Here is a 23,101-nt window from a genome sequence, read left to right on the forward strand (position 1 = left end):
TACTCATGCAACCTCTAGCAAAATACCTGCTTCAACACTGTTATTATCCTGGGCTCTAGTATCCCAATTATACTTTGCCCAACTATTTTGGAGAGGTGTTTGGAGAACTGGTTTCAATGTAAAATCAGTAACTCTTTACTGGTTTGGCCTGTCACAATAGGAGGAAGCAAAATGTGTTAATATTACCCCAAACCCAAGTTCCTTGTGCGCTGTTTCAACAGGCCACAGGCCATGGGGAAGTTCCCCATTCTTCAGCTGCAAGCACCAGTCTAACTACACATCCATTCCCTCCCATAGAAGTCAGCCAGACCATTCATTCTCCTGATGATGAGTCCATGTATAAAAGTTTGGATAAAGTGTAGTTTCATAAACTTTCTGTAATTGTGAGGCTCTGTACCCCAGAGCTTCCATGGCTAGGGAAACTAATTTAGCCTGAGGTGGCTCAACAACAGGGTTTGCATATGTTCTGCCAACAGTCCCCAGCTAGTTATTAAGTTGATTTAAACCAGCATAACTTCACTTGGGGAAGCCAGCAGCCCACCCAGGTCACTCTTAGTGCTGAATGCTGCTGCTCCAGTACTAATTTCACTTATAGAATCATAGAATCACAGAGTGGTTTGAATTGGAAGGGCCCTTAAAGACCATCTCATTCCACCTCCTGCCATGGGCAGGGACACCTTCCACTAGACCAGGATGCTCCAGGCCCCATCCAGCCTGGCCTCTAACACTTCCAGGGATGAGGCAGCGAAAGCTTCTGTGGACAATTTCTTCCTAATATCCCACCTAATGTGCTCTATGGCAGTGGGAATCTATTCCCCTTTTTCTGCCACTCAAGGCCATTTTTCAAAGTCCCACTCCAGCTCTCTTGGAGCCCCTTTATTCACAGAATATTTGGAATTGGTCAGGTTGGAAGCAACCACAGTGGGTCACCTGGTCCAACTTCCCTGCTCAAAGAGAGTCATCCTAGAGTACATGGCACAGGATTGCATCCAGATGGTTCTTCAATATCTCCAGGCACTGGAGGTGCCTCAGAGGTCTCCCTGGAGCTTTCTCATCTCCAGACTGAACAATCCCAACTCTCACAGCCTGTCTCCAGAGCAGAGGTGAAGTACAATACTATGGAAAAGGAGCAGCTCTCCTGTAGCTGATGGTATTTGACTGGTATGAAGCTGGAGCTGAATTCAGGCAAGCTCTTCCAGAGCTGAGCAGGCAATGCTCCAGATCCTAGAGCTTTATGGTACTGCTGTGCTGTGCAGTTTGCAAGATACCTCGAGGATGAGGCATACAAAATGCACGACAACATAATATAACACATAGTTCCCATTCCTCAGCCATAGATTCAGTGCATTTCTGCTATAACCATCTCTAATGTAAGTCTGGCTGTGAGCAAGCAAGGTGCAAGAAACTTGAGGGGCATCACTACTGAGGGGGTTGTATGAAAAACAATTAGCTTTGAGAAGCAATGTGCTACCGATGGAGTAGAGCCCAAATGCTACATTCAGGCATTTCTCTTCTTGTAAATATCAGGATGAGAGTATTTGTGCTTTCATAGAATAACAGTCTTTAAGATTGGAAAAGTGCTCCAAGACCGTTGAGTCCAACTGCTACCCCAGCAATGCCAGGGCCACCACTAACCCATGTCCCCAAGTGCCAAATCCACATCTTTTAAATCCCTCCAGGGATGGACACTACCACTGCCCTGGGCAGCCGATATAGGCCTAGACAGACCTTTCCATGAAGAAACGTTCCCTAATATCCAACCTGAACCTCCCTGGCACAACTTGAGGTAACTTTTTCTTGTCCTGTCACTTGTTATTTGGGAGAGGAGCCCAACCCCTACCTGGCTGCCCCATCCTGTCAGGGAGTTGCAGAGAGTGAGAAGGTGCCTCCTGAGCCTCCTTTTGCCCAGGCTGAGCACCCCCAGCTCCCTCAGCTGCTCCACATCAGACATGCTCCAGACCCTTCCCCAGCTCTCTTCCCTTTTCTGGACGTGCTTTCAGAGTTTATAACTTTTTGATGGTTTCTCTTTTCTACAGCATGAAGTCCTGTTTCCAGTAGCTCCTTGAGAGCTAACGGGGAGCTGGTAGACCAGCAGCACAGCACAGCACAGCACAGCACGGAAAGGCCACCAGCCCGAGCTCTGTGGAGCTGGAGATGGGAAGTCGAGGCTGTTTTTGTCAGGAACACTGAGGAATCAACCATAGAAAGGACTGGCTTTTTAACAGCATGTTTTCATGTACAGCCACATCAGGTCTTTGCCAGGGGTGGCTCTCTTGAGACATGCTGTGTTGTTGGCTTCAGCCAAGAGGCAGGTGCCCGACCAACCTCAGCCAGCCCTGCTTCATCCCTTGGCAAGAAGCAGGTGTACATTCCAGCAGAGATTTTTGCAGGGAGTCACCAGAACAGCCCTGGAGCCCAAGGCTGCTGTCTTCTGCCACCGTTGTTTCCCTGGCTGTAGCCAGGGAAGGTGGTTAAAGGCTTCAAGCAGCTGAGAAAACGGAGCTCAGTATTTTCTCCCACACTTTATACCATTTTGACATTTCTTGCAAGAGCTGGAAGGAAGCAACTTGATATGTGAGCCAGAGGGGAGAGAGAGAATTGGTAGTGGAATTGTACTCAGCAGAGGTTGGGTATTGTACAGAGTCTGTCTGTGCTGCAGCTGGAAACACACCTGCATCCTTGGAGCGGGGCCTGACCTCCCCATAGTCCCTCTGACGGGGCCATGCCTGTTCCCAGGAAGTAAAAAATGCCACGGGAACGGCGGTACCAGGGGCTGACTGGGGAAGGTGTTTCCACCCCAGATATGTGAGTCAGCCAGTGCTAGGCTGCATGTCAAGGGCAGCAGTCACGTTTCCTTGTAGCTGTGTCGGCGAGGGTTGGGCAGCACTGCTCAGCTCCCAACAGAAAGGGCTGAGGCAAGGAAGTGTTGCACTTCTGGAGCCTCTGCAAATGGGCTGGAGACGAGGAGAGGATGGGGAGGCATGAATGCAATAGCATGCCCTTCCCTTCCTCCTCTTCCTCGTCAGTAAATCTGTCTAGGGGAGGTGAGACCTCCTCAAACATATGTGGCACCATCTGCCTGCCTGTCTGCACCCTCGGGATGGTGTTAGCAGGGCGGGTCTTGCACCCACTGTAGGGCTGCCAGGGCTCTTGCTCTACCAAACCACCATGGGCACCAGCTGCTCCCCCAGCCCCGACATCAGAGCAGGGAGTCTCTGAGATCAGACACAGCAGAGATGCTTCTCCGTGAGAAACCACGTCTAGTGTGGCCCTGAACAATGTGCAGCCTTGTCTTCGCGGTTTTGTTCGGGGGTTTGGTTTTAAATATATACAAAACTCTCTTGCCTCCCTTTTTTCCTCCCAAGAACGCCCTGAATAATGCTGGCAGCTCCGCTCTTTTCAGCTCCTTTCCTGAGCGGAATGTGGGGAGGGTCCCATTATCCCAGGCTATGGCGGTGACTCTCAATGCCTTTTGTTATCCTCTTGCTGGGCTCCTTGTTGGAAGGAAGGAGACAGAGCTGTTTATACAGCATCCAGGCTCTCCCCTGACGGCATCTCACTTGCTATTGTTGGTCAACGATCTTTCAATTACTTGCTACACTTGGGACTTTGCTCCATGCTTGAAAAAAAAGCTGATGTAGTTAGTTAACATGCCCCTTCCAGAGAGCAGGCTGGAACTGGATGATTCGTCTATGCAGAAAAGTTGCTTGCAAACACAGCCTTTATTTTTATAAATGCCATGTTTTGAGGATGTAGTTGGCTTCTTCCCTGCAGCAAATTTACTATTCTGTGTTAGTTTTCAAAAAATATCTGTCAGAGATGGCTTGCTGAAATGATTTTTCTGTTCTCAAGACATGCAAGTTACTTTCTTTTGACATTTTTTTTTTCCTTTTGCCTCTTTGTTCTTTATACAATACTTTTATTTTCATTGTTAAGGTGCAGATTATGTCAAAATATGCCAGGATTTTGGATGAGTGGTTTTACAGAGATGATGGCTCTGGGCTGGGAGCCCCATTTCCCAGGTCTGGCCCTAACTTTAGTACCTGGGCTATAGAAATCAACATTTTCCCTAAGATACCTTGGTTTCGTAGTTGCCCAACTTGAGGCCATCAAATTCGGCTCTTCAGAGCCTATACATCTTCCCCTAAAATCAGATGGAGATAAATGGGTCAAATCTTTCCATGAATCTCTTTCAAGATATGACCTCAAAATAGAAATTCTCTAAGAAAGAGACAGAGCAGATGCATTACAACTAACTTGGCCACTGAGATGCTTTTTGCTGAACCTGGATGGATCCGACAGCCTTCCTGATTCTGCATATGATTTTTAATGTCCCTTCCAACTTAAAACATTCTGTGATCCTATGAAATACTGTTTATTTTGAATTACATGGAAAACCAAACCCCAAACTTTTGTAATCACTAGAGTTCTTCCAGGGCCTTGCACATAACCCAAGTCCACATGAGGTTTTCAGAGTCTCACTAACCACCATGTCCTCAACAGCTTTGGAAGAGTGCACTGTTTTTCATTTTCTCTCCCAATTTCTCTGCTTCATTGAAGTTTTATTAATAGCTTTTCCCTGTCCTAAAAATCCAAATCAACTGTGCAGATGTAGTTATTATTCTGCTATTCATCATTTCTGTGCCTGCGAATCTCTCGGACCTTTGTTCCCAGCTGCACTTGAGTTACTGCATTTCTGCCCTTATTTTTCAAAGGACCTTTAGCCATCCACATCTAAATAAAGGAAAAAGAGAGATCAAACCAGACCTTTGGCAAACTCTGAATTTATACTTAAATGTGCTGAATAATTGGATTTTGTTGTCAAACATGCTCATAGCAGGATTTCCAGTTGGGTGGGTAGAAAATAGAGGGTTTCTGTGCTTATGCCTGCCGTTCTGACATTTGTATCCGCTTGGGAACTTGGGTGGAAAAGCTCTTTGGTATGAGGGGGACTTGTGCCAGTGTGAGGTCTGGGACAGGATCAAAGGAACCGAAACAAAACAAGGGTGAGTTGTTAGCAGGAAATCTGGAGAGGAAAAAAAGTGAAACAAGTCCTCCAAATGACCCAGTGAGTGTTTTGAAGGAAGAGTTGGGGCTGTTCAGCCTGGAGAAGGCTCCATGGAGACTTCTGAGTACCTTCCAGTGCCCAAAGAGGTTATCAGAGAGCTGGAGAAAAACCTTCAACAAGGGCCTGTAATGACAGGACAAGGGGGAATGGCAGGTTAGAGTAGATATTAGCAAAAATTCTTCCCTGGGAGGGTGGTGAAGCTCTAGTGCAGGTTGCCCAGAGAAGCTGTGACTGCCCCATTCCTGGGAGTGTTCACAGCCAGGTTGGGCAGGGCTTGGAGCAACCTGGACAGTGGCCCCACGCATGGCACGGGGTGGAACAAGACCGTCTTTAAGGTCCCTTTGCAACCTAAGCCATTCTGGGATCTTACAGTAAGACCACATGGCAGTTTTTATGCATAGAGTTTCCTCACACACCTCCACAGGCAGCAAACAAGTATCTTGAGTGAATACATTTTAGTCTGGGAATGATCATGTTTGGATTCAGACTTCACTGGTGCTGCAGAGATGAAGCACTCAGAGGTGAAGGAAGGAGTTTTGGGGAAAATGGAAGGACCTTCAACAGAAGAAACAAGGTGCAAGATGCTGAGAATTTGGGAATGTGGGCAGAGGTTGTAATGGGTGGAAACAGCAGGCTGGGTGAGGAGCAGAAAAACTGGTGATGCTGGGTTACAAGATAATTGGAAAGAGCTGATTTCAGGCCCTTGGTTGAGGAGTTATTTCTGAAGTTTAAGACTCCTGTGAGCTCATCTCAGCAGCAAAAGCCTGTACAATGCAGCATTATGCTTATGGTTTCATGTGATTTTTGACCTCTGATATGACCATGACTTTATCCATTTTGATAAACATACCATTGAACCAGCCTCCTAAGACAGATCCACTGTTTACATGTCTGTGATACCCAGCTCAGCCATGACTCAGCCATCAGCAATGATGTTCTGACCTTATTAATATCAATGTAAATCTTCTTAATGCAGACATAATTTCACCCCAGAGGCCAATTCATTAATTAGCATGTCCGGCTCTCCTGTCATTGGGCACATGAAGTGGGCAGTAACTTGGCTTATATACAGAGCAAATATGTGCTGAGTAAATATGGATTCAACTGCACACATAACGACAGCAGATGGGGCCATAAATGTTTGGCAGCAAGAGTGAACAGAGGTGAGTGTAACTCCTCATTCCAGACCTAATTCAGTGCTGGTGGTACTTGCTGGTTTATAGTTGTCTAAAACCAATGTCCATGGAAATGGTTGTTGAGTTGGTTGTTTATTTCACATACTGCAGAAAGTTGTGCGAGTCATGGAATATCATGGATAGAGTAACCTGAGTGGGAAAGGATCCAGAAGGATCATTGAGTCCAACTCTTGGCTCTGCACAGACACCCCAACAATCCCGCCCTGTGCCTGAGAGCATTGTCCAATGCTCTGGCAGCCCTGGGGCCACCACAAGCCCTGGGGAGCCTGTTCTGTATCTGACCACCCTCTGGGGGAAGAATCCTTTCCTAATATTCACCTAAACCTTCCATTACACAGCTTCAGCTGTTCCCTTTGGTCCTGTCCCTGGTCACCAGAGAGCAGAGATCAGTCACTGGAGCGTTGTTCTGAGGATGTTTTTAGCTGTGATACACAGGGCTCTTCCAACCCTCAAGGCAATCCCCTCCCTACATGTAGCTTGCAAAAACATCATTGTCCTGCTGTGCCTGTTGCTAGGAAAGGGTGTTTTAACCATTCTAGTACATTTATTATGAAATATTTTTGGTTTTTGAAATAAAAATAGCCCAGTCAGAAGTCTGGGCTAACCTAACTCCTCTCCTTCCAAATGGTATTTCATGTCAGCAAGTTGCCTGTGAATAAAAACAAACAAACAAACAAACAAACAACCCCCAAAACCAAAACAAAAAACCAACCAACAAACAAGCAAACACAAAACAAAACCCTCAACCTCCAAAACAAAAAATAAACCAAAACAAAACCCCAAACATTTTTGAACATTTTTTGCATGTTAAAATGAAACGGACAACTGTTTATATAGCAAAAATTATCTCCTGCAGCTAATATGTGATGGAGACAGTGCCAGGGAGGACAGTGTGATCACTAACAAGGTTAGGAAAGGATTTCTTCTCTTGTGCAACACTCACAGATGTTACTCTTCTCCCAAGTATTTGAGATTGGCCACAGGCAGCTGATGAATGCTCTGTTAGCTGGGCTGTTGGTTTATTGTGATGTCAGAACTCTCTCTTCCTGTTCTCATTACCTGGATGATCCTTCTTAACTCTTTTTAAAAGTGATTTAAAGTTTGCTTGATAAAAAGCAATCTTTAACCACTCCACAGGTCTAATAATTCCAGTTATCTGGTGGAAAACCTTTTGATTCCCCAACTGCAAAAGCCTTTTGAATTGCTAATTTCCCAGGTTGCCCAGGGAAGTTGTGGCTGCCCTATCCCTGGAAGCATTCAAGGCAAGGTTGGACAGGACTTGGGGAAATCAGCTCCACGGGGTGGTGTCCCTGCCCACGGCAGGGGGTTGGAATGAGATCAGCTTTGAGGTCCCTTCCAACACAAACCATTCTGTGATTCTGTGATTCTATGACTTTTAAGGAACTACTGTTGGGAAAAGGGTGAGGAGAGATCCAAGGATGGATGGCATCTTGTGCTTTGTCTTCCTAGGTGGATAAAAACCCACATAAAACTGCTGAGCACAGAAGCAGTTTGCTAAATCTGACACCAATGAAGAGAAATTCAACTGGTATCTATAGATAGGAACAATTTCTCCAGGTTTATTTGCACCTTTACCCAATGTTTTTACTTTCCATCTTCTTTCTGTACAACAGTGAGTTATGTTTGGCAAGAAAGGAGGAGCAGATGTTGTGAAAATATAAGCACTGTTATCACTGATAACTGCAAGTGAACACAAATAGATGTGAGGAGAGACAAAGTAGAGGATAGGTTTGATTAGTAATAAATTAAACTGATTTCTTCAGCCTCTTTTGCCCGTGACAGTAACTGGTGACTGATCTTTCTCTTCCCTTAACCCAACAATGAGCCTGCATTGTATTTTCTCTCCCTGCCCAGCTGAGGAGGGGAGTGAGAGCAGTTTTAGGAGGCACCCGGTGCCCAGCCAGGGTCACCCCACCACAGTGACAATCTGGAGAGCAGTGTCATGCACTGCCTGTATCCTGAGCTGGCTGACTCTCACAGCCAAACTGGCTTTTCTGGCAGCACCCTGGGAAGTGACTGGGTATCTGAATCCACAGATTCAGGGCATGCTGGCAGTTGTCTGTGTCCCAGGAATATAGATGTATGTAGAAATAGCCTCTCTGTGCCTCCACTTCTGTATAGCTTACAAGGGATTTGCAACCTATTTCTCATCACTCATACCTTTTTGGTTTTATGTTGCCTTTGAATCCCAGGTCAGCCCAGTGAAGCAGTTTTAAACTAAACCAAACATTTCATCCTCCTTTTTGAGGCCTCAAGCAGAAAAGGCAAAACCTCTGAGCAATGGTTTTGTTAGAGATAATTGACTGACAAGGAAAAGACCAACCACTCTTTAGAATGTTTTCTTTCCTATCTGCTCAACACCCTTCATTATCCCAGTAACTCACATAGAAATCACTAAGGCTCCCACTGAGAACCTCCCTCCGACAGGTAACTAACATTTGAATTTCTAAACACAAATGAACTATTCAAATATGGTGAGTATATATGAGTTGGCTATTTCCACTCAGTCTGCTGTCTGTGCATTGCTGCACCTAAACCCTGGTCACCCTTTTGGAGGGAAAAATGTGAATAGTATCTTCCCCCCCCGCCTTTTTTTTTTCTTTTCATAATAAGTTCTCAGCTGTTGACATCTTTCCTTACTCAAAACAATCTGTGTAAGTCCAGACACAATCATATTGCGGGAGACAGACCAAAGGTAACAGCCAAACACTGTCAACTTTCTCACATCTTTTTCTCACATCTCTGTTAAAAATTAAAGGTCTGAAATTTTCACCCTTCCTGCTGCAAAGGACATCCTTGCTATATGTCCAACAGTTTGCTGCTTTGCCAACAAATTCAGAAGAGGATGACTTTTAACTTATTCTTCTTTGCTCAGGTTTTTGCTTTTACAAATTAAGGCCCAGAAATCCTTGGAGAACATCAGTTTGTCTACCAGGGTAGGAAGGTATCCTTTTTTTTCAGATCCTCTTTTTTTTTTTTTTTTTGCTTACACAATTAGAATCATAGAATCACAGAGCGGTTTGAGTTGGAAGGGATCTTAAATCTCATCTCATTCCACCCCCTGGCACAGGCCGGGACACCTCCCTCTGTCCCAGGCTGCTCCCAGCCCTGTCCGGCCTGGCCTTGGGCACTGCCAGGGATCCAGGGAGAGCCACAGCTGCTCTGGGCACCCTGTGCCAGGGCCTCACACCCTCCCGGGGAATCATCTCTTCCCATATTGTGTCCTCGGCTGCTCAGATCCCCATTCGGCCTGGCCGTGACCGCCCCTTTTCCCTCCCCTTCAGCCTCGAGGTCTCCCCACGCCTCGGGCCCACACTCGGTGTCTGGGGTGGCTGAGGGGCATTCCCGAGGCAGGGGGGCAGAACCCACCTCCGAGGGGCCTTTTCGGGCTCACCTGGGTGCGGTGACAGCTGGTGGGGCAGACCCGCAGCCGAGCTCTCTCCAAGGCCCACGGGGACAGACAGCGGAGCCCGTCCCGGGGCAGGGCCCGTCCCCGTCCAGCGCTGGGCCAGCCCGAGCCCCGCAATCCGTGACGGACACGGAGGGGCTGGAGCGCGGCCGGGGAAAGGAACGGAGCCGAGGAAGGGTCTCTCACCAAGAGCGGCTGAGGGGGCTGAGCCTGGAGAAAAGGAGGCTCAGGGGGGACCTTGTGGCTCTGCACAAGTCCCTGCCAGGAGGGGACAGCCGGGGGGGGTCGGGCTCTGCTTCCAGGGAACAGGGACAGGAGGAGAGGGAACGGCCTCAGGCTGGGCCAGGGGAGGCTCAGGGTGGGCAGCAGCAGGAATTTCCTCATGGAAAGGGTGCTCAGGCCTTGGCAGGGGCTGCCCAGGGAAGGTGGTGCATTCCCCATCCCTGGAGGGGTCCGAGGAACGACTGGACGTGGCACTCGGCGTTCTGGGCTGTTTGACACGGTGAGGGGAGGTCACAGGTTGGACTAGGTGATCCTGGAGGTCTTTTCCAACCCCAGTGATTCTGTGATTCTGTTACTCCCATTAGCCTTCCTTTGACTGGGGCAGTGCTCGTGCCGTGTCTGTGCCAGCTGCTGCTTCCTCACCTGTAATATTTAACTAATGGGGAGGCGTAAAGGGGCTTTAATTTTACAGCTCAATTTCAACTTGACTAATTTCCTGGGAAATGTCATTTCATGGTTTGGGAATTGCTGTGTGCTTTAAACCCTGCTTGTTAAACTTGCTGAGATGAGAACTCACCCCTAAGTGAAGAGCTCTGCAGCTGCAGGACCAAACGAAGCCCGGCTCGCACTCTGTCTCTAGTGAATTGTAATTAGTGGCCCGGTCCCGTGACTAAGATTCCCGGGCCCGCCCCCTCCCGCCGCCATGGCCGGGGTGACGTCACTGGCCCCGCCCTCCCGGTGGCCCCGCCCTCGCGGCTCCCCCCCCACTCGCGGCCACCGTAGCGGGCTCGGCGCAGGCCCCGCGGCCGCCGATGGTCCGCGTTGTGCCGCCGCCCCCCGCCCGCCCCGCTCCCACCCGGCAGCGGCCGCAGATGGCGCGGCGGGCACCGGGCAGGCGGGGCGGCAGGTCACCGGCACCGCCGCCGCCGCCTCTGCTGGCGCTGCTGCTGCTGTTGGTGCTGGGCCCCGCCGCCGCCGCCGGCGAGGAGGTGGCGGTGTCCAAGGAATGCGACAAGCCGTGCGCCAACGGCGGGCGGTGCCAGCCGGGCACCGGGCAGTGCGAGTGCCAGCCGGGCTGGGTGGGCGACCAGTGCCAGCACTGCGGGGGCCGCTTCAGGTGGGACCCGCGGGGCGGGGGGCGCGGACGTGCCCGGGGGGGCGGACGGAGCGCGGCGGCGTGTGGGGTCGGTGCGGACCGGTGTTGAGGGGCTGGTTCGGGGCTGGTTCGGGGTTCGGGACCGGCTTGGGTTTCGGGGCTGGGTCAGGAGTGAGGGGTTGGGTCTGGGGTACGGGGATGAAAGGCTGGTTTGAGTGAGGAGGCAGTTTGGCCCGTGGGGATCGGGCTGGTTTGGGGTACGGAGGGGAGCGTGTGGCAGCCACATCAGGGCTGGGGCTGAGGGACAGGGCAAAGGAGAAGGGAGGGGACACACTCGGTGGCCCGGGTCAGGCTGCCCAAAGGAGCACTTGAGGGGAATCGGGAGGTGGGTACGAGAAGCAGGTTTGGGCACTCAAACAGGGCGGGAGGCTGAGCGGGGCCAGGGATGAGTGAGGGCAGGAGGGTCGTGGGGCGAGGGGAAGCGCGGGGTGACAGAAAAGGTGAGGGGCGGGACCAGGGGAGGTTAAAGGTGAGTGGCAGATGGAAGTGACACTAAAGGTTAGTGGCAGGTCAAAGGAGTGGTGAGGGACGTTCAGGTGATGATAAAGGTGAGAGGCAGGTCCAGGTGATGATAAAGGCGAGGGACAGTCCAGGTGCCGGTAAAGATGCAGGTATTAGGGCAGGATTAGGAGCGTGTTGGGGAGACAATAGGGGCTGGGTCTCTGGGCCATGGAGGTGTGAGCTGGGGCTGATTCAGGGGGATGTGGATGTAGAGGGATGGGCAGGAGCCATTCAGGGGCACAAAAGGGGTTTGAATGGGCAGGAGGAGAGGTAGGTGTGTGGAAACAGGCTTGAGGGGTGACAGCAGCATGGGTGTGATGGAGTGATAGTGTGGAAGGCTAGCTCTGGAGGTCCACAGAGGAGGTGAGTGACTGGGGCTTCCTGAGGGAGGTCTGGGAGCAATGAGATGTGGGTGTTGGGTGCCCCAGTTGGTGGGTACAGGGTCTTTATAATGCAGAGAGGCACCTCTGAGGGGGCTGAATTTTTGGTGTTGGTTGGCTGGGGTGGCAGAAGTGTAACTTCTCTAAGGGGCTGTGTAAGAGCAGGGAAGTGGTCGCAGAGCACTGGACAAGTGGGGGTCTGTGTGATGGGTTGCAAAACCAGGAAAATGTTGGGTTTAAGTTTTAGTAGGTCTGGACAGAAAGTAAGGATGGAGGGGCGTGGGTAGGGGGATAGTTTTTGGCAGCAGAGTTAGGTTTGGGGACTGTATAAATGGAAGTCTAAGGATGGTGGGTGAATGAGGGTGGCTTTGTTGTGGGTGTGACTGGAGCTGGGAGCAGATGGGAGCAGTGGACAGAGGAGAACAGCGTGGGTGTGGGGCCAGTTCCTGGGCGGGGAGGAGGACTAATGTGGAGATGGGACTAGATCAGACTGAAAACAGGTTGGTGGGGATGGGTGTGCAAGTGGGCGTTAGGGCTGGGTGGAGACTGTAGAGGTGTTTTGGGGGGAGTTAAGGAAGATGCTCTTGGCAGATTAGCAGGTGCTGGTTTTGGTTAAAGGAGAGGACAGGGACGTGCAGGGGAGAGAAGCAATATCCTTATGGGAGTAACTGGCATTTGGGAGGCTTATCTTCTTGAGCTGTAATGCTGCTAGCTCTTGGGGATGGACAGTGGCAACAGCAGCCCCTTTCTCCTGGGCTCATGGGGAGACAAGACTGGGCAGTGGGAGGGGATTGAACAGGACAGAGTGTACCAGGAGAGTCTTGCTGCATCAGAGTTAGTTGGGTTTTTTGTGGGGTAAAAAAGGCTAAAGGAGGGCTCTGGGCAGGGGGATGGAATCCCCTGGCTTTGCACTGGTCCAGGCCATGTGCAAACGACTGTGTGTGGGAATGAGTGGTTTCTGCACAGGACAGTGATTTTTGGGCTATATGATGATGGAAAGTGTGTTTTTGTAGTGCTAGGGCCAGTTCTTAGAGTGTTGGGTTGTGTGTCTGAAGTGTATGGCACTGGATGAGGAAATGGAATTCTTCCTGGGAATAGGCATGGGATGCTCCCTGGCTTCTCTTTTGTGGCAATGGTTTCTGTAAGATGGTTACCTCCCTTGGATTCATCGTGTGGCAGTGAGAGAGCCAATGTGTCTGTCTGCATGTATTGGGTGAATTCCCTGGCAGGGCTGATTGCTGGAAAAGAAGGATGATTATCTTAGGCTGTGACTGCTTTCTGAAAGTACCAAGCACCCTTTGATGATGTGCCTTATGGCTTTGGGAGGAGGGTAACTGTCTATATAACGTAAGCTCATGGATGAAAAAGACTTTAATTTTTTGTTTATATTTATTGACAGTCTGTAGATAAGTGTGTGTTGCAAACAGTTTGAAAGGGGTTTTGTATGGAAACAATTCCAGGCTAGGCAAATTCTGGAAGTCCAAATCTGCCTTTTTAATGTCTTTTTGCCACCGTCATGATAAGTATTTTCTTTTAGCTGGGAGAGAGCTTTAAGCAATAGCCTCATACCTGTTACTTTCTTGGATAAACTTAGGATTTTTGTCATTTTAAGGGGACTGTATTTGAGAGGCTTCTTTTCCGAATGGTGATGCTAAGTAAAAAAAAAAAATTGGTATATATTTGCTGCTAATAGAACCTCAATTTTTTATCCTCTTACCTGTTTTGATAAAACTTTTTTTCTTTTTTGCATATAATTCTAGTCTAAAATTTTGCCTGAAAATATAATACATGTTTTTATCTGTAGATGGTTTTATTTGTCTGTTAATTAGTGTATTAAGGAGTTGAAATTTCTAGTAATGTTTTTGAACTTGGAGCTCTGAGAAGTGCAAACAAGCAATGTTCAGAGTTTTGCAGTCACATGTCTTCTTTCACATGCCTTGAGTTTGCTCTGTCTCCTGTCAGAATTGTCTCTGTGTGAGGTTTTTTTTGGTTCACGATTGTCAAGTGTTTGGCTTTGAAGGGCTTAATGCGTTATTAGATGCTGTAGGTACAAATGGGAAGTAGAAGAGCAGGTGAAAATTATTTTCCAAGTGCAGTGTATTCCATGTGCTTATCTGCTGGACTGAGATGTAATTACATTTGGCATGTTAATCATCCTATTTTATCTAGTTGTATATGATGACTGTATTTGTGGCCTTGACTGTTTTGATTTACATTGTAAAGATGCACCTTGTGCTTCACTAACCTACTAATCTCTCACATCTTCTTGCCTGGGCAATGAAGGATGAACATTGTAGCATTGAGTTGCAGTCTGCTAATATTCCCTTTCCCTTTTTCCTTGGGAAATCTCTTTTTTAGACTGCAGTTAGATGTATGAGTAACACACCCTAGATGAGTGGTGCACTTTAGAGGTAAAATGCTGATTTAGGAAGGACTTCAGGTGACTTTTAAGGTGTTGAACCAGCCACTGTAGTTGTTCACAGATAAACATCTTGGTGTTAGTGGAAGCTGAAGCAGAAAACAGAGAATGTGCCTGATGTGTTTGTGTCTTCTGTTTCCGTACAAACCTCCAGAGGGCTCTGGGCTGCCTGGAGGCTGCTGTGGGCTTTGAGCTGCCATGATTTGGGCAGGAGAGGAGCTTCTGCTGGGAGCGATGAGAAATTCCCCAGTCACATAGCTGCAGCAGCATCCTGAGATAACTTTGGAGCAGTGGGAGCTTGGGAGCTCCAAACTTGAGAGTGAAATTGACAGCATTGATTATTGTACGATCAAAAAGATGCTGCACACTTGGTTAACAGACTCTTCAGAGCACTGTCTGCAGCTCAGTGACACAACCTCTTGTCCTGCCTAAACTGAGTTGTCAGCCAGCTGCCTAATTAGCAGATGGAATTAAGGTTGGAAAAGCCCTCTAAGATCATCGACCAGCTGCTCCCCAGCACTGCCAGGACCACCGCTAACCACATCCACATGTTTTTGAACACTTCTGGGGATGGGAGCTCAGCTGCTTTCCTGGGCAGTCTGTTCCAGTGCCCGACCAACCTTTCCATGAAGACTTTTTTCCCAGTATCCAGTCTAACCCCGCACCACAAGTGCAACTTGAGGCCATTTACTCGTGGTCCTGTCCCTTGTTCCCTGGGAGTAGAGCTGGACTCCCCCTGGCTGCACCCTCCTGTCAGGGAGTTTTAGAGAGTGAGTGAGACTGAGCTCTTGTCCTTCTGACCTCCTGAGCTTTTCCAGGCTGAGCCTCCCCAGCTCCCTCAGCCGCTCCTTGCCAGACAGGGCAGGTAAAGCACAGGGCAAGAAATGACCTCTGGTTCACGTAGTTTTATTGTCCTGAGATTGTAAAGGGTTGGATTAACAAATTCAGGATAATGATTGACTCCTGAACAGTCAGTGCATGTGGATTGTGTGTGTAGGCTCACTGATGGGCAGTTTGATGTTTGATGGTAGCTACAAATAGTATTTTGACTGTGTAATGAAATATCAAATGATTCCAGGAGTATGGATTTTGCGTGTAAAGGCACTGGTGCTCCTTTCATGGTAATACTTTTTTTTGTGGTGGGAGATGGCAAATGCTAAGCAGGACTTAACCATGCAACCTGACAGTTGGAGAGTAAAAAAAAAAGATTAGAGTGTATCCTTTAAACTTCCTTTTTATTAATATAGTGGGAGCAGTTACGTGTTGCTGATTAAATGTTATGAAGGACTTGGTGGTAATAGAGTGTCCTTGGCCAAAGAATATTACAGTGAAGAGGAATTTTATCTCTAGACTTGTGTAAATCAGAACCTGAGAGAGCTGTGAGCTGCAAAAGAACTATCACAATTTTCTTTGTTAAATAAATATGAACTTTTGGTCAAAAGTTAAATACAAACTATTGTCTTTAAAAAGCTACCTGAGGCAGTTTGTACATTTAGGAAGGTCAGGAAGCTGCTTAATAGATCCAAGGATGTTGGCAATTTGAATCAAATCAGTTTAAGTGCTCAAATTAGATCTGGGGGCTGCATTTGTGCCTGATCCCCATTCTGTTTCTCCCTTTTCATTAGGATATTATTGTGCATTAAAATGATTTTCTCTTCCATGCTGCTTAATGAAAGGCTTGCTCAAACATTGTGCACTGGTGAAAAAAGAATAAGCTATTCAAGTAGGAAATACTTAAACATCATCAATTTTAATGAATACACTGAGAAAAGAAGAACAATTATATGCTTTTATTTAGTTCTTGGCGATATGTATGTATGTATATCTTTATGCATGCATGTCTGTATTTCTCTCTATCCATACATGTATATAATATATAGATCTTATATATTTTATGGCTTGGAACAACCTGGTCTAGTGGAAGCTGCCCCTGCCTGTGGCGTGGGTCTAAGTGGTCTTCAGTGTCCTTTCCCACCCAAAACATTCCATGATTCTGTTTAAATTATCTGTTCATTGAGAAACTCATGGTTAATATTTAATCTGATATCTGTGTTATTGCTCCTCTCTGTTTTATTATATACTATATATATAATATATATAATTCTATATATTATATATATTATAACTGTTTTATTGGATGATCAGATATTTTACTGGGACTGTTTTAAGAACAAAACTTCACCTGTGAAATAATTCAGTATTTTTGAAATATCAGAGTTGTTCTGCAGTTTTTGCCGTGCACTAAATGAGCAGCATAAATATTTGACTTGCAGGAGGTGTTGTTAATGTTTGCAATAAGCTCACTGCTTATTTTCAGTCTGCTTTATAGTAAGGAGGCAGTAGTGGAAAATTCAGTGCAGTCAGACAAAACGGCTCATGCTGGATCCTCCCCATCATCTCTGCCTCACACACATCCAGTGCCTTCCCTATTGGAGCTTTAGTTGTTGGAATTACTGAACACTTCGTGTGTGAGAGAGAGGAGTAAGTCCTGCCCTGTTCTGTCTTCCTGCTGAGCACGTCTGAGCGTGAGACCTCCTGGAGCAGAGCAGATCAAGGATAACATTCCTCTGCCTGCCAAATCCAGAGACATGTCACTGACTTAGACTTAGAAACACCTTGTCTGCAGTGGTCACCATTTCTGTCTCACTCCTCTGTTTCTGTATCAGGGAATACCTGCCCCTGAGTTCCTTAGCAATTGTCTGACACTGCTCTAGATTTTTCCAGTATTTCAGTCTCAGTTGCTCCATTTGTTTTGGATGCAGGAGAATCACAGAATGGTTTGGGTTGAAAGGAATCTTAAAAGCTCTCCTCATTCTACCCCCCTGCCGTGGGCAGGGACAGCCTTCCACTAGACTGGGTTGCTCCAAACCCTGTCCAACCTGATCTTGAACACTTCCAGGAATGGGGCAGCCACAGCCTCTCTTGGCACTAATAAAATAAGCTCGGGTTCAGCCAGGTGTTTATTACTGTATTCATCAATTTACATTTAACATAAATAACTTACATTGAAATACCAAAAAATGACTGAGATTAGCATGATTTTCACAGAAAATAGTTGCTTTCTTTAATTAAAAAAAAAAAAAAAATCTAGGACCAGCAATCCTTTTTTTCCTGTGTCCTGGTAAATTTAAATAATATTTGGAATGTATGTGATGGATTTGACTTTCCTGGGTTGCTCCTCGGAAGCGTTTGTGAGCAATCAATTTCAAACCCTGAGATTCCTGTGCCTAAAATGTGTATGAAATTCATGCTGGAAATCCTATATTTAGATAATGCTGCTGACCAAGCAGTTGTCTTACTGTATTCATTTAGGATACCCTTGGGTCCTCTTTTCTTGAAGGAAAGAATTCTTCAGTTTCCTTGAAGAATTTTTTTTCGATTTGAGGTTTTAAGCACAGCACTTGGAATTACCTTCTTGACCAGGTGGAGTTTTGCTTTTTTTTTTTTTTTTTTTTTTTTCCCTGCACTCAAAATATTCCCAGCAAGTAGGAGCTTTTAAATCTCATTTTCTAAAGCATGGTGTAAAAACAGAGTGAAACAGGCAGAAGATGGTGTTGAGAATGATGTGATTTTGTAAGGGAAGTAGTTTTGTGGGAGGAGGGAGCTGCTCCAAACTGGATTTCACCGTAAGAAGGACCACAGCAGTTTTATGCCAGTTCTTTGTTCTAGCACAGCCACGTGCTCACATCTGTCCATTAAGCCACTGCAGCATCTTGGAAGCAGGGCTGGAATATTTGTTAATCAATTTTACAGCAATGAAGAGATGATAATTTGCTTTTGTGCACGGTTTTGAATGAAATACTCATTTAATTACCGAAACACTGGGACAGTAATGATGTTTGCTTTTTGTTTCCTGCTTTTGTTCCCTTGCTTTGTTTATGGCTGATCCTTGCAGAAGTTCCTTTAGATCTACTTGAGACTGTCACTTTTCCTCCCTTTGCTTAAAATAAATATTTATTTGATGGAGAGGCAGGTTGCTTGCCAAGGTTTTGGTGGATGTGTGCTGCATACAGATGATTCCAGGCACGGTTTGGGCTTGAGGAATGTGAAATGCTTGGAATATTCAGAACTTAAGGGCTCTGTCCTTATTGCAGAGTTGTGACATCATTAGGGTTGTTAAGAGCCCTTAACTGCGCACAGAACAAGCTTTATGTAGCAATCTGATAGCCTAAATTTGGGACATTGGCATAGTGGAGGATTCAGAGAATAATTTAAAGAAAATGGACTCTGTGATTTGGGCTGATAATAGCATCTTAGTGCATCTTGCACGATGAAGAAGAATTTAAATGTTTTACTGACAGACTGTGTTACTGATGAATATTTTACTGAGCAATATTCCTGCTAAAGAGGAGAAACTGATCTCCAGAACAGATTGTGAGAATTACTTCTTGGGCACCCCAGGATCTGGATAATATTCCTGGTCCTGGCTGTGGCTTCACTTGATAAAACAAGTTTCCTGTAGTATCACCAGATTCAGAATTTTCAGTTCCCTGAAGATGCAGAAGTGGAATTAAGCTGGTTTAGGGGATACCACGCTGACGGAGGTGGTCTGGGCATTCCAGCCAAGGTTTTTCCAGTGTGTAAACTACCTTTTATTCCCTGCTGTGCCTGCTGGGCTCACAGCTGCAGAAGTAAAAGCATTGCTGTACACAAACTCATCTCGGGTGTGCTCCGTGCACGTTGCAAAAACTTAAGTAGGGGGTGGTTGTTTCATGTAGGTACAGGGTGTTACACATCCTTTTTGGGGTGAAAATTGCCCGTAATGACCTTTACCATTAGACAGTGCTAGTGCTGCTCACCTTTACATAGAGACTTATGCAGGATGTAAAATACAGCTGTGAAAATCCCAATTTTTTTATTATTTTTGCCTTTGCCCTCCGTTTCCTGATTTTCAGAAACCTACTTTTTTCTTTGCTGGTTTCTGTGAGCTGAAAGGAAACAAATTAAGGAAAGTTGTGCTAGAAAACACTCTGTGGAAGAGTTTCTTGTTAGTGTTTGTATTGACTGAAAATTTAATAACCTGTCTCCAAGGTGGTGCTTGTCTACTCACAGGAGAAGAAGCTTGGCACAGATGAATTAGCATTTTTTGTAAACTCCTTTTATAAGCTCAAATACAGAAAGTGAGAACTATTTTTCCATTCAGAAAATTTACGGTGGGTTTAATACTATTTCATGGTAAAGGGAACAAATAACCATGTCTTCAATTACTTTGTGATTAAAAGCTGTTTAATTTCCAGTCATTGCAATGGAAAAAAAAATTACTCCTGCAGTGGGTTAGCTGTGTATTGAGTGGCTTTAGTGTTGGTTTTTTTTTTTTTTTTTTTTTTTTTTTTTTTTTTTTCTTTTTTTTTTTTTTTTCTTTTTCTTTTTCCTTTCCTCCTCGGTTTCTTTGTGCTTATGTCATTATCCCTTTACTTCCACAGTTTGGTCATTTTCCACATGTTGGTGTCATGGCACTGCTCCCAGATATTTTGAATGTAATTGCCCTATCTAGGGAAAATCTATGATTCAGGTTTACCCTGAGCACAGCTTTTAGATTTCATTGCTTGTTACGATCAAGAATGTGTTTGAGTTCCTCTAAAATAAACTTTGCAAGGTGGTTTTGTGAAGGTTTTTTGCAGCAAGGTGCAGCATGTTTTCTGCCAGAGTTGTGCACCTGCCTGTTTAATGATTAATTTACACAGTCAATCTCCCACTAATCCAGAGTGGAGAGTGTCACTTGAATTTCATAGTGATTTCAGAGTTTAGAATCTCCAGTGTCTGCTTGCTGCATACTTTGATCTTGTGTGAAATCATCAAAGGTGAGGCCGCAAAGATTTCCAGCCTTTGCAAGACTTGGGTAACAGAGTAGTGTGGAACTGAAGTCCTGACTGGACAGGTCAGTGCTACAAGAAAGGAAAAAGACATAACAGGGAAAACTCCAGCATTGTTTCCTATTAAGGGTTTTTGTGCTGCTAGAAAAAAGGATACTGCTGTATCCAAATTGTGAGCATACATTGAAGTTGCTGGCTTGCTGGAAGCAAAGTATTGAATGCCAAATAATATAGTGTGAAATAATTAGTTTTGAGGTCACTGGTTATTTTAATTGTAATTTTTTCAAGGGGAGATCAGGAACAGGCAGAATTGTAGGGTGACTTGCTTTTCGTTTTGTTGAAAAAGTTGGAATTTATTGTGTAAGATACACTCTATTTGCATCTGCATTTATGTTTAGTTGCCTCCTTGTTTTTGACAGTGTGTTAATGCACTTTTGTTAAGGGATTGATTTATTACATTGAAACACATAACAGGCAGCTCTGTAAATTTGGGTCAGTCGGTGTCTTTCCCATAAGCACAGGTTGCAGTGACTCTTTAAAGTTACTGTTTTTCATTTTGGGAATAGTAATGGCTGTTTAAGTATGCCCTCGTTCAACTTCTGGAGGATGAATCATTTTGAGGAGGTGTTGATGTGGTTCAAAGTCAAAACCGGGACTTGACTTCTCGCCTATGCACATTTTTTCTGAAACATCCATACTAATATTGCTGAAATTTTAAATCTTCTTGTGGATACTGCTGATAGTCTGTTAACTTGTTTTGTCTGCATTTATGTGATGAGCCCAAAGAAAAGTCAGAGCTACTGAAAGCATGGTAAACCAGTAATTTGTGGATCATTTCCAGCTTTTCTCAGTACCTGAGCTGATGAGAATTTCTGGGACAGCAGGCGAATGTCAGTATCAGCAGAATTCCCTTATGTGAATGGTACAATAACAATTTCTATGCAAGTGTGGTGTTTGAATGTGAGAGGATGGGGATTTGGATTTCTGGTAGAAACAGGAATATGTGGCCCAGCTGGAAAAGCTGAAATTACTTTATAGCCTTTACTGTTCCCTTGAGAATAGATGGTCACAGACTTCAGGAATCAGTACAGTTCATCATCTAATCTCCTTGGCTGAGTTTCCTTATCAATTAATTAGGAGAAATTATTTATATGGTTTAAAGATGTTGTGATGATGATGCTATTTACACAGGAATTTGGAGGTTTGGAAGCATATTTTAATGACAGTTTTGCCTGGCAACTGGTATCCAGTTGTCTATTCTGAGAATAATACTGCCCCGCAGAAGAAATGTCATTAATGTTACTATAAATATACCTAAATCATCTTTACTGAGACTGATGAAAAAGGGTATTGTGTGTTAAAAGTGATGGAGTTTAAATGTGATCTTAATTTCTCTGTTCAGCACTTATGGAAATTTGTCATATGATATGGAAAGACAAGAAATCACAATGTGAAAATTGTGTTATCAGGTCAAAGCTGTTTGAGGCGTCAGAGTGGCTTCAGTGCCTGAGCTTTGCTTGCTTGCAGTGCAAGATGGATGTGCATTAGATAAGGCGTGGTGCTGGAGGAGACATCCTTTGCTATATTCCCACTGTCCAAATTCCAGTGATTTTCCAGTATCCCAAGGCAGGTAGGATTGAAACATGAGTGTAGACATGAAGGTATGGTGACTCACCATGTGTAATCGTAGGCCTGGGCTCCTCAGCCTGTGGTAGGGCAGGTTCTACATGGGGCTCACCAGTGCCATAGGATCCGGCTCTGTGGTTGGGCTGGAGGTTCTCCCAGGGAACGTGGCGGGAGCTCTGTCCTGTTTTCATGTAGGTTGATGTAACTTCTGCACCTAGTTCATGGAAACACGGACTGGTTTGGGCTGGAGGGGACCTTAGAGCCCATCCTGTTCTACCCTTTGCCAAGGGCAGAGGCACTTTCCACTATCCCAGGCTTCTCCAAGCCCCATCCAACCTGGCCTTGAACACTTCCAGGGATGGGGCAGCCGCAGCTTCTCTGGGCAACCTGTGCCAGAGGCTCACGACCCTCACCGGGAAGAATGTCTTCCCAATGTCCCGTCTAACCCTGCCTGCAGTCAGTGGGACAGCATTCCCCCTCGTCCTGTTATTCCATGGCCTTGTCTAAAGTCTCTCTTCAGCTCTCTTGGAGCCCTTTTGGGTACTGCAAGGTGCTGGAATTTCTTCCTGGAGCTTTCTCCAGGCTGAATCAAAGCTAGCTCTCACAGCCTGTGTCCATAGGGTTCCTTGCTTTTACCTGTGGATTTGAAGAGGAAACTCTGTGGGAGACAGCTATGTGTGTGTCTATTGATTTTTGTTTGCACTTGAATTTTTCATGCATTTCGTATTGATTTAAAGCTACAAATTTGCAGAAGCCTGAGCCCTTTGTGCTTAGGCTTTGCAGGGCTCTGGGCATTGAGGCTGTCTTGCTTTTCTGTAGTGAGTTCAATAAATAATAAGTCAATTTCTGTCATACACTGAAGGAAATATTTTTGTTCAAGTTTAGGGAGATTAGCAGGATTCTATAGACACAACTGAAATGAATGTTTCCTTAGTGTTGTGTGACATAAGGATTTTTTGACTGATTGATCAGGAGGGGGAAATTCACACATATTCAAATATGAAAGTAGGTGGAGAAGGCCGCTACCCATCAATGCTGGAGGAGATGAACCACTATGGATGATCTCTGTGGTAACTGTCATATCTGAAGAAGAAAAAGCACCTATTTTGAGGTCAGAAAGCACTGTGTAAAATTTTTAAATTTTCCTAACTTAAACATGTGACAAGAGCAGTTAAAAGATTTCGTTCCTGATGGTCAAACTGAGCATTGGAAGCCCTTTGACAGGCTGGGCTGTTGATCTGCTGAAGATTAATGGCAGGTCAGTACTGTCACTCAGTGCAAGATGCATTC

General features: G+C 45.8%; 1 protein-coding gene and 1 long non-coding RNA gene across 2 annotated transcripts in view; one reads left to right on the top strand and one right to left on the bottom strand.

Moving 5' to 3' along the window:
• The window catches only part of LOC310909459, a 34,732-nt gene extending 24,123 nt beyond the window's left edge, over nt 1–10,609 (bottom strand). Inside the window, exon 1 of the long non-coding RNA XR_014590077.1 lies at nt 10,494–10,609. This is a non-coding gene — a long non-coding RNA (uncharacterized lncRNA). The remainder of the gene's footprint in view (nt 1–10,493) is intronic.
• A 119-nt stretch (nt 10,610–10,728) lies between these two features.
• The window catches only part of ATRN (attractin), a gene marked incomplete at its 5' end in the record, with an annotated part of 140,517 nt that continues 128,144 nt past the window's right edge, over nt 10,729–23,101 (top strand). The window contains one exon of the mRNA XM_083860725.1: nt 10,729–11,033. Coding sequence (XP_083716851.1) covers nt 10,729–11,033 — 305 coding nt within the window. The remainder of the gene's footprint in view (nt 11,034–23,101) is intronic.

Source organism: Zosterops lateralis, assembly GCF_965231275.1.
Source record: "Zosterops lateralis genome assembly, chromosome: 5".
In the NCBI taxonomy this organism is placed as follows: Eukaryota; Metazoa; Chordata; class Aves; order Passeriformes; family Zosteropidae; genus Zosterops; species Zosterops lateralis.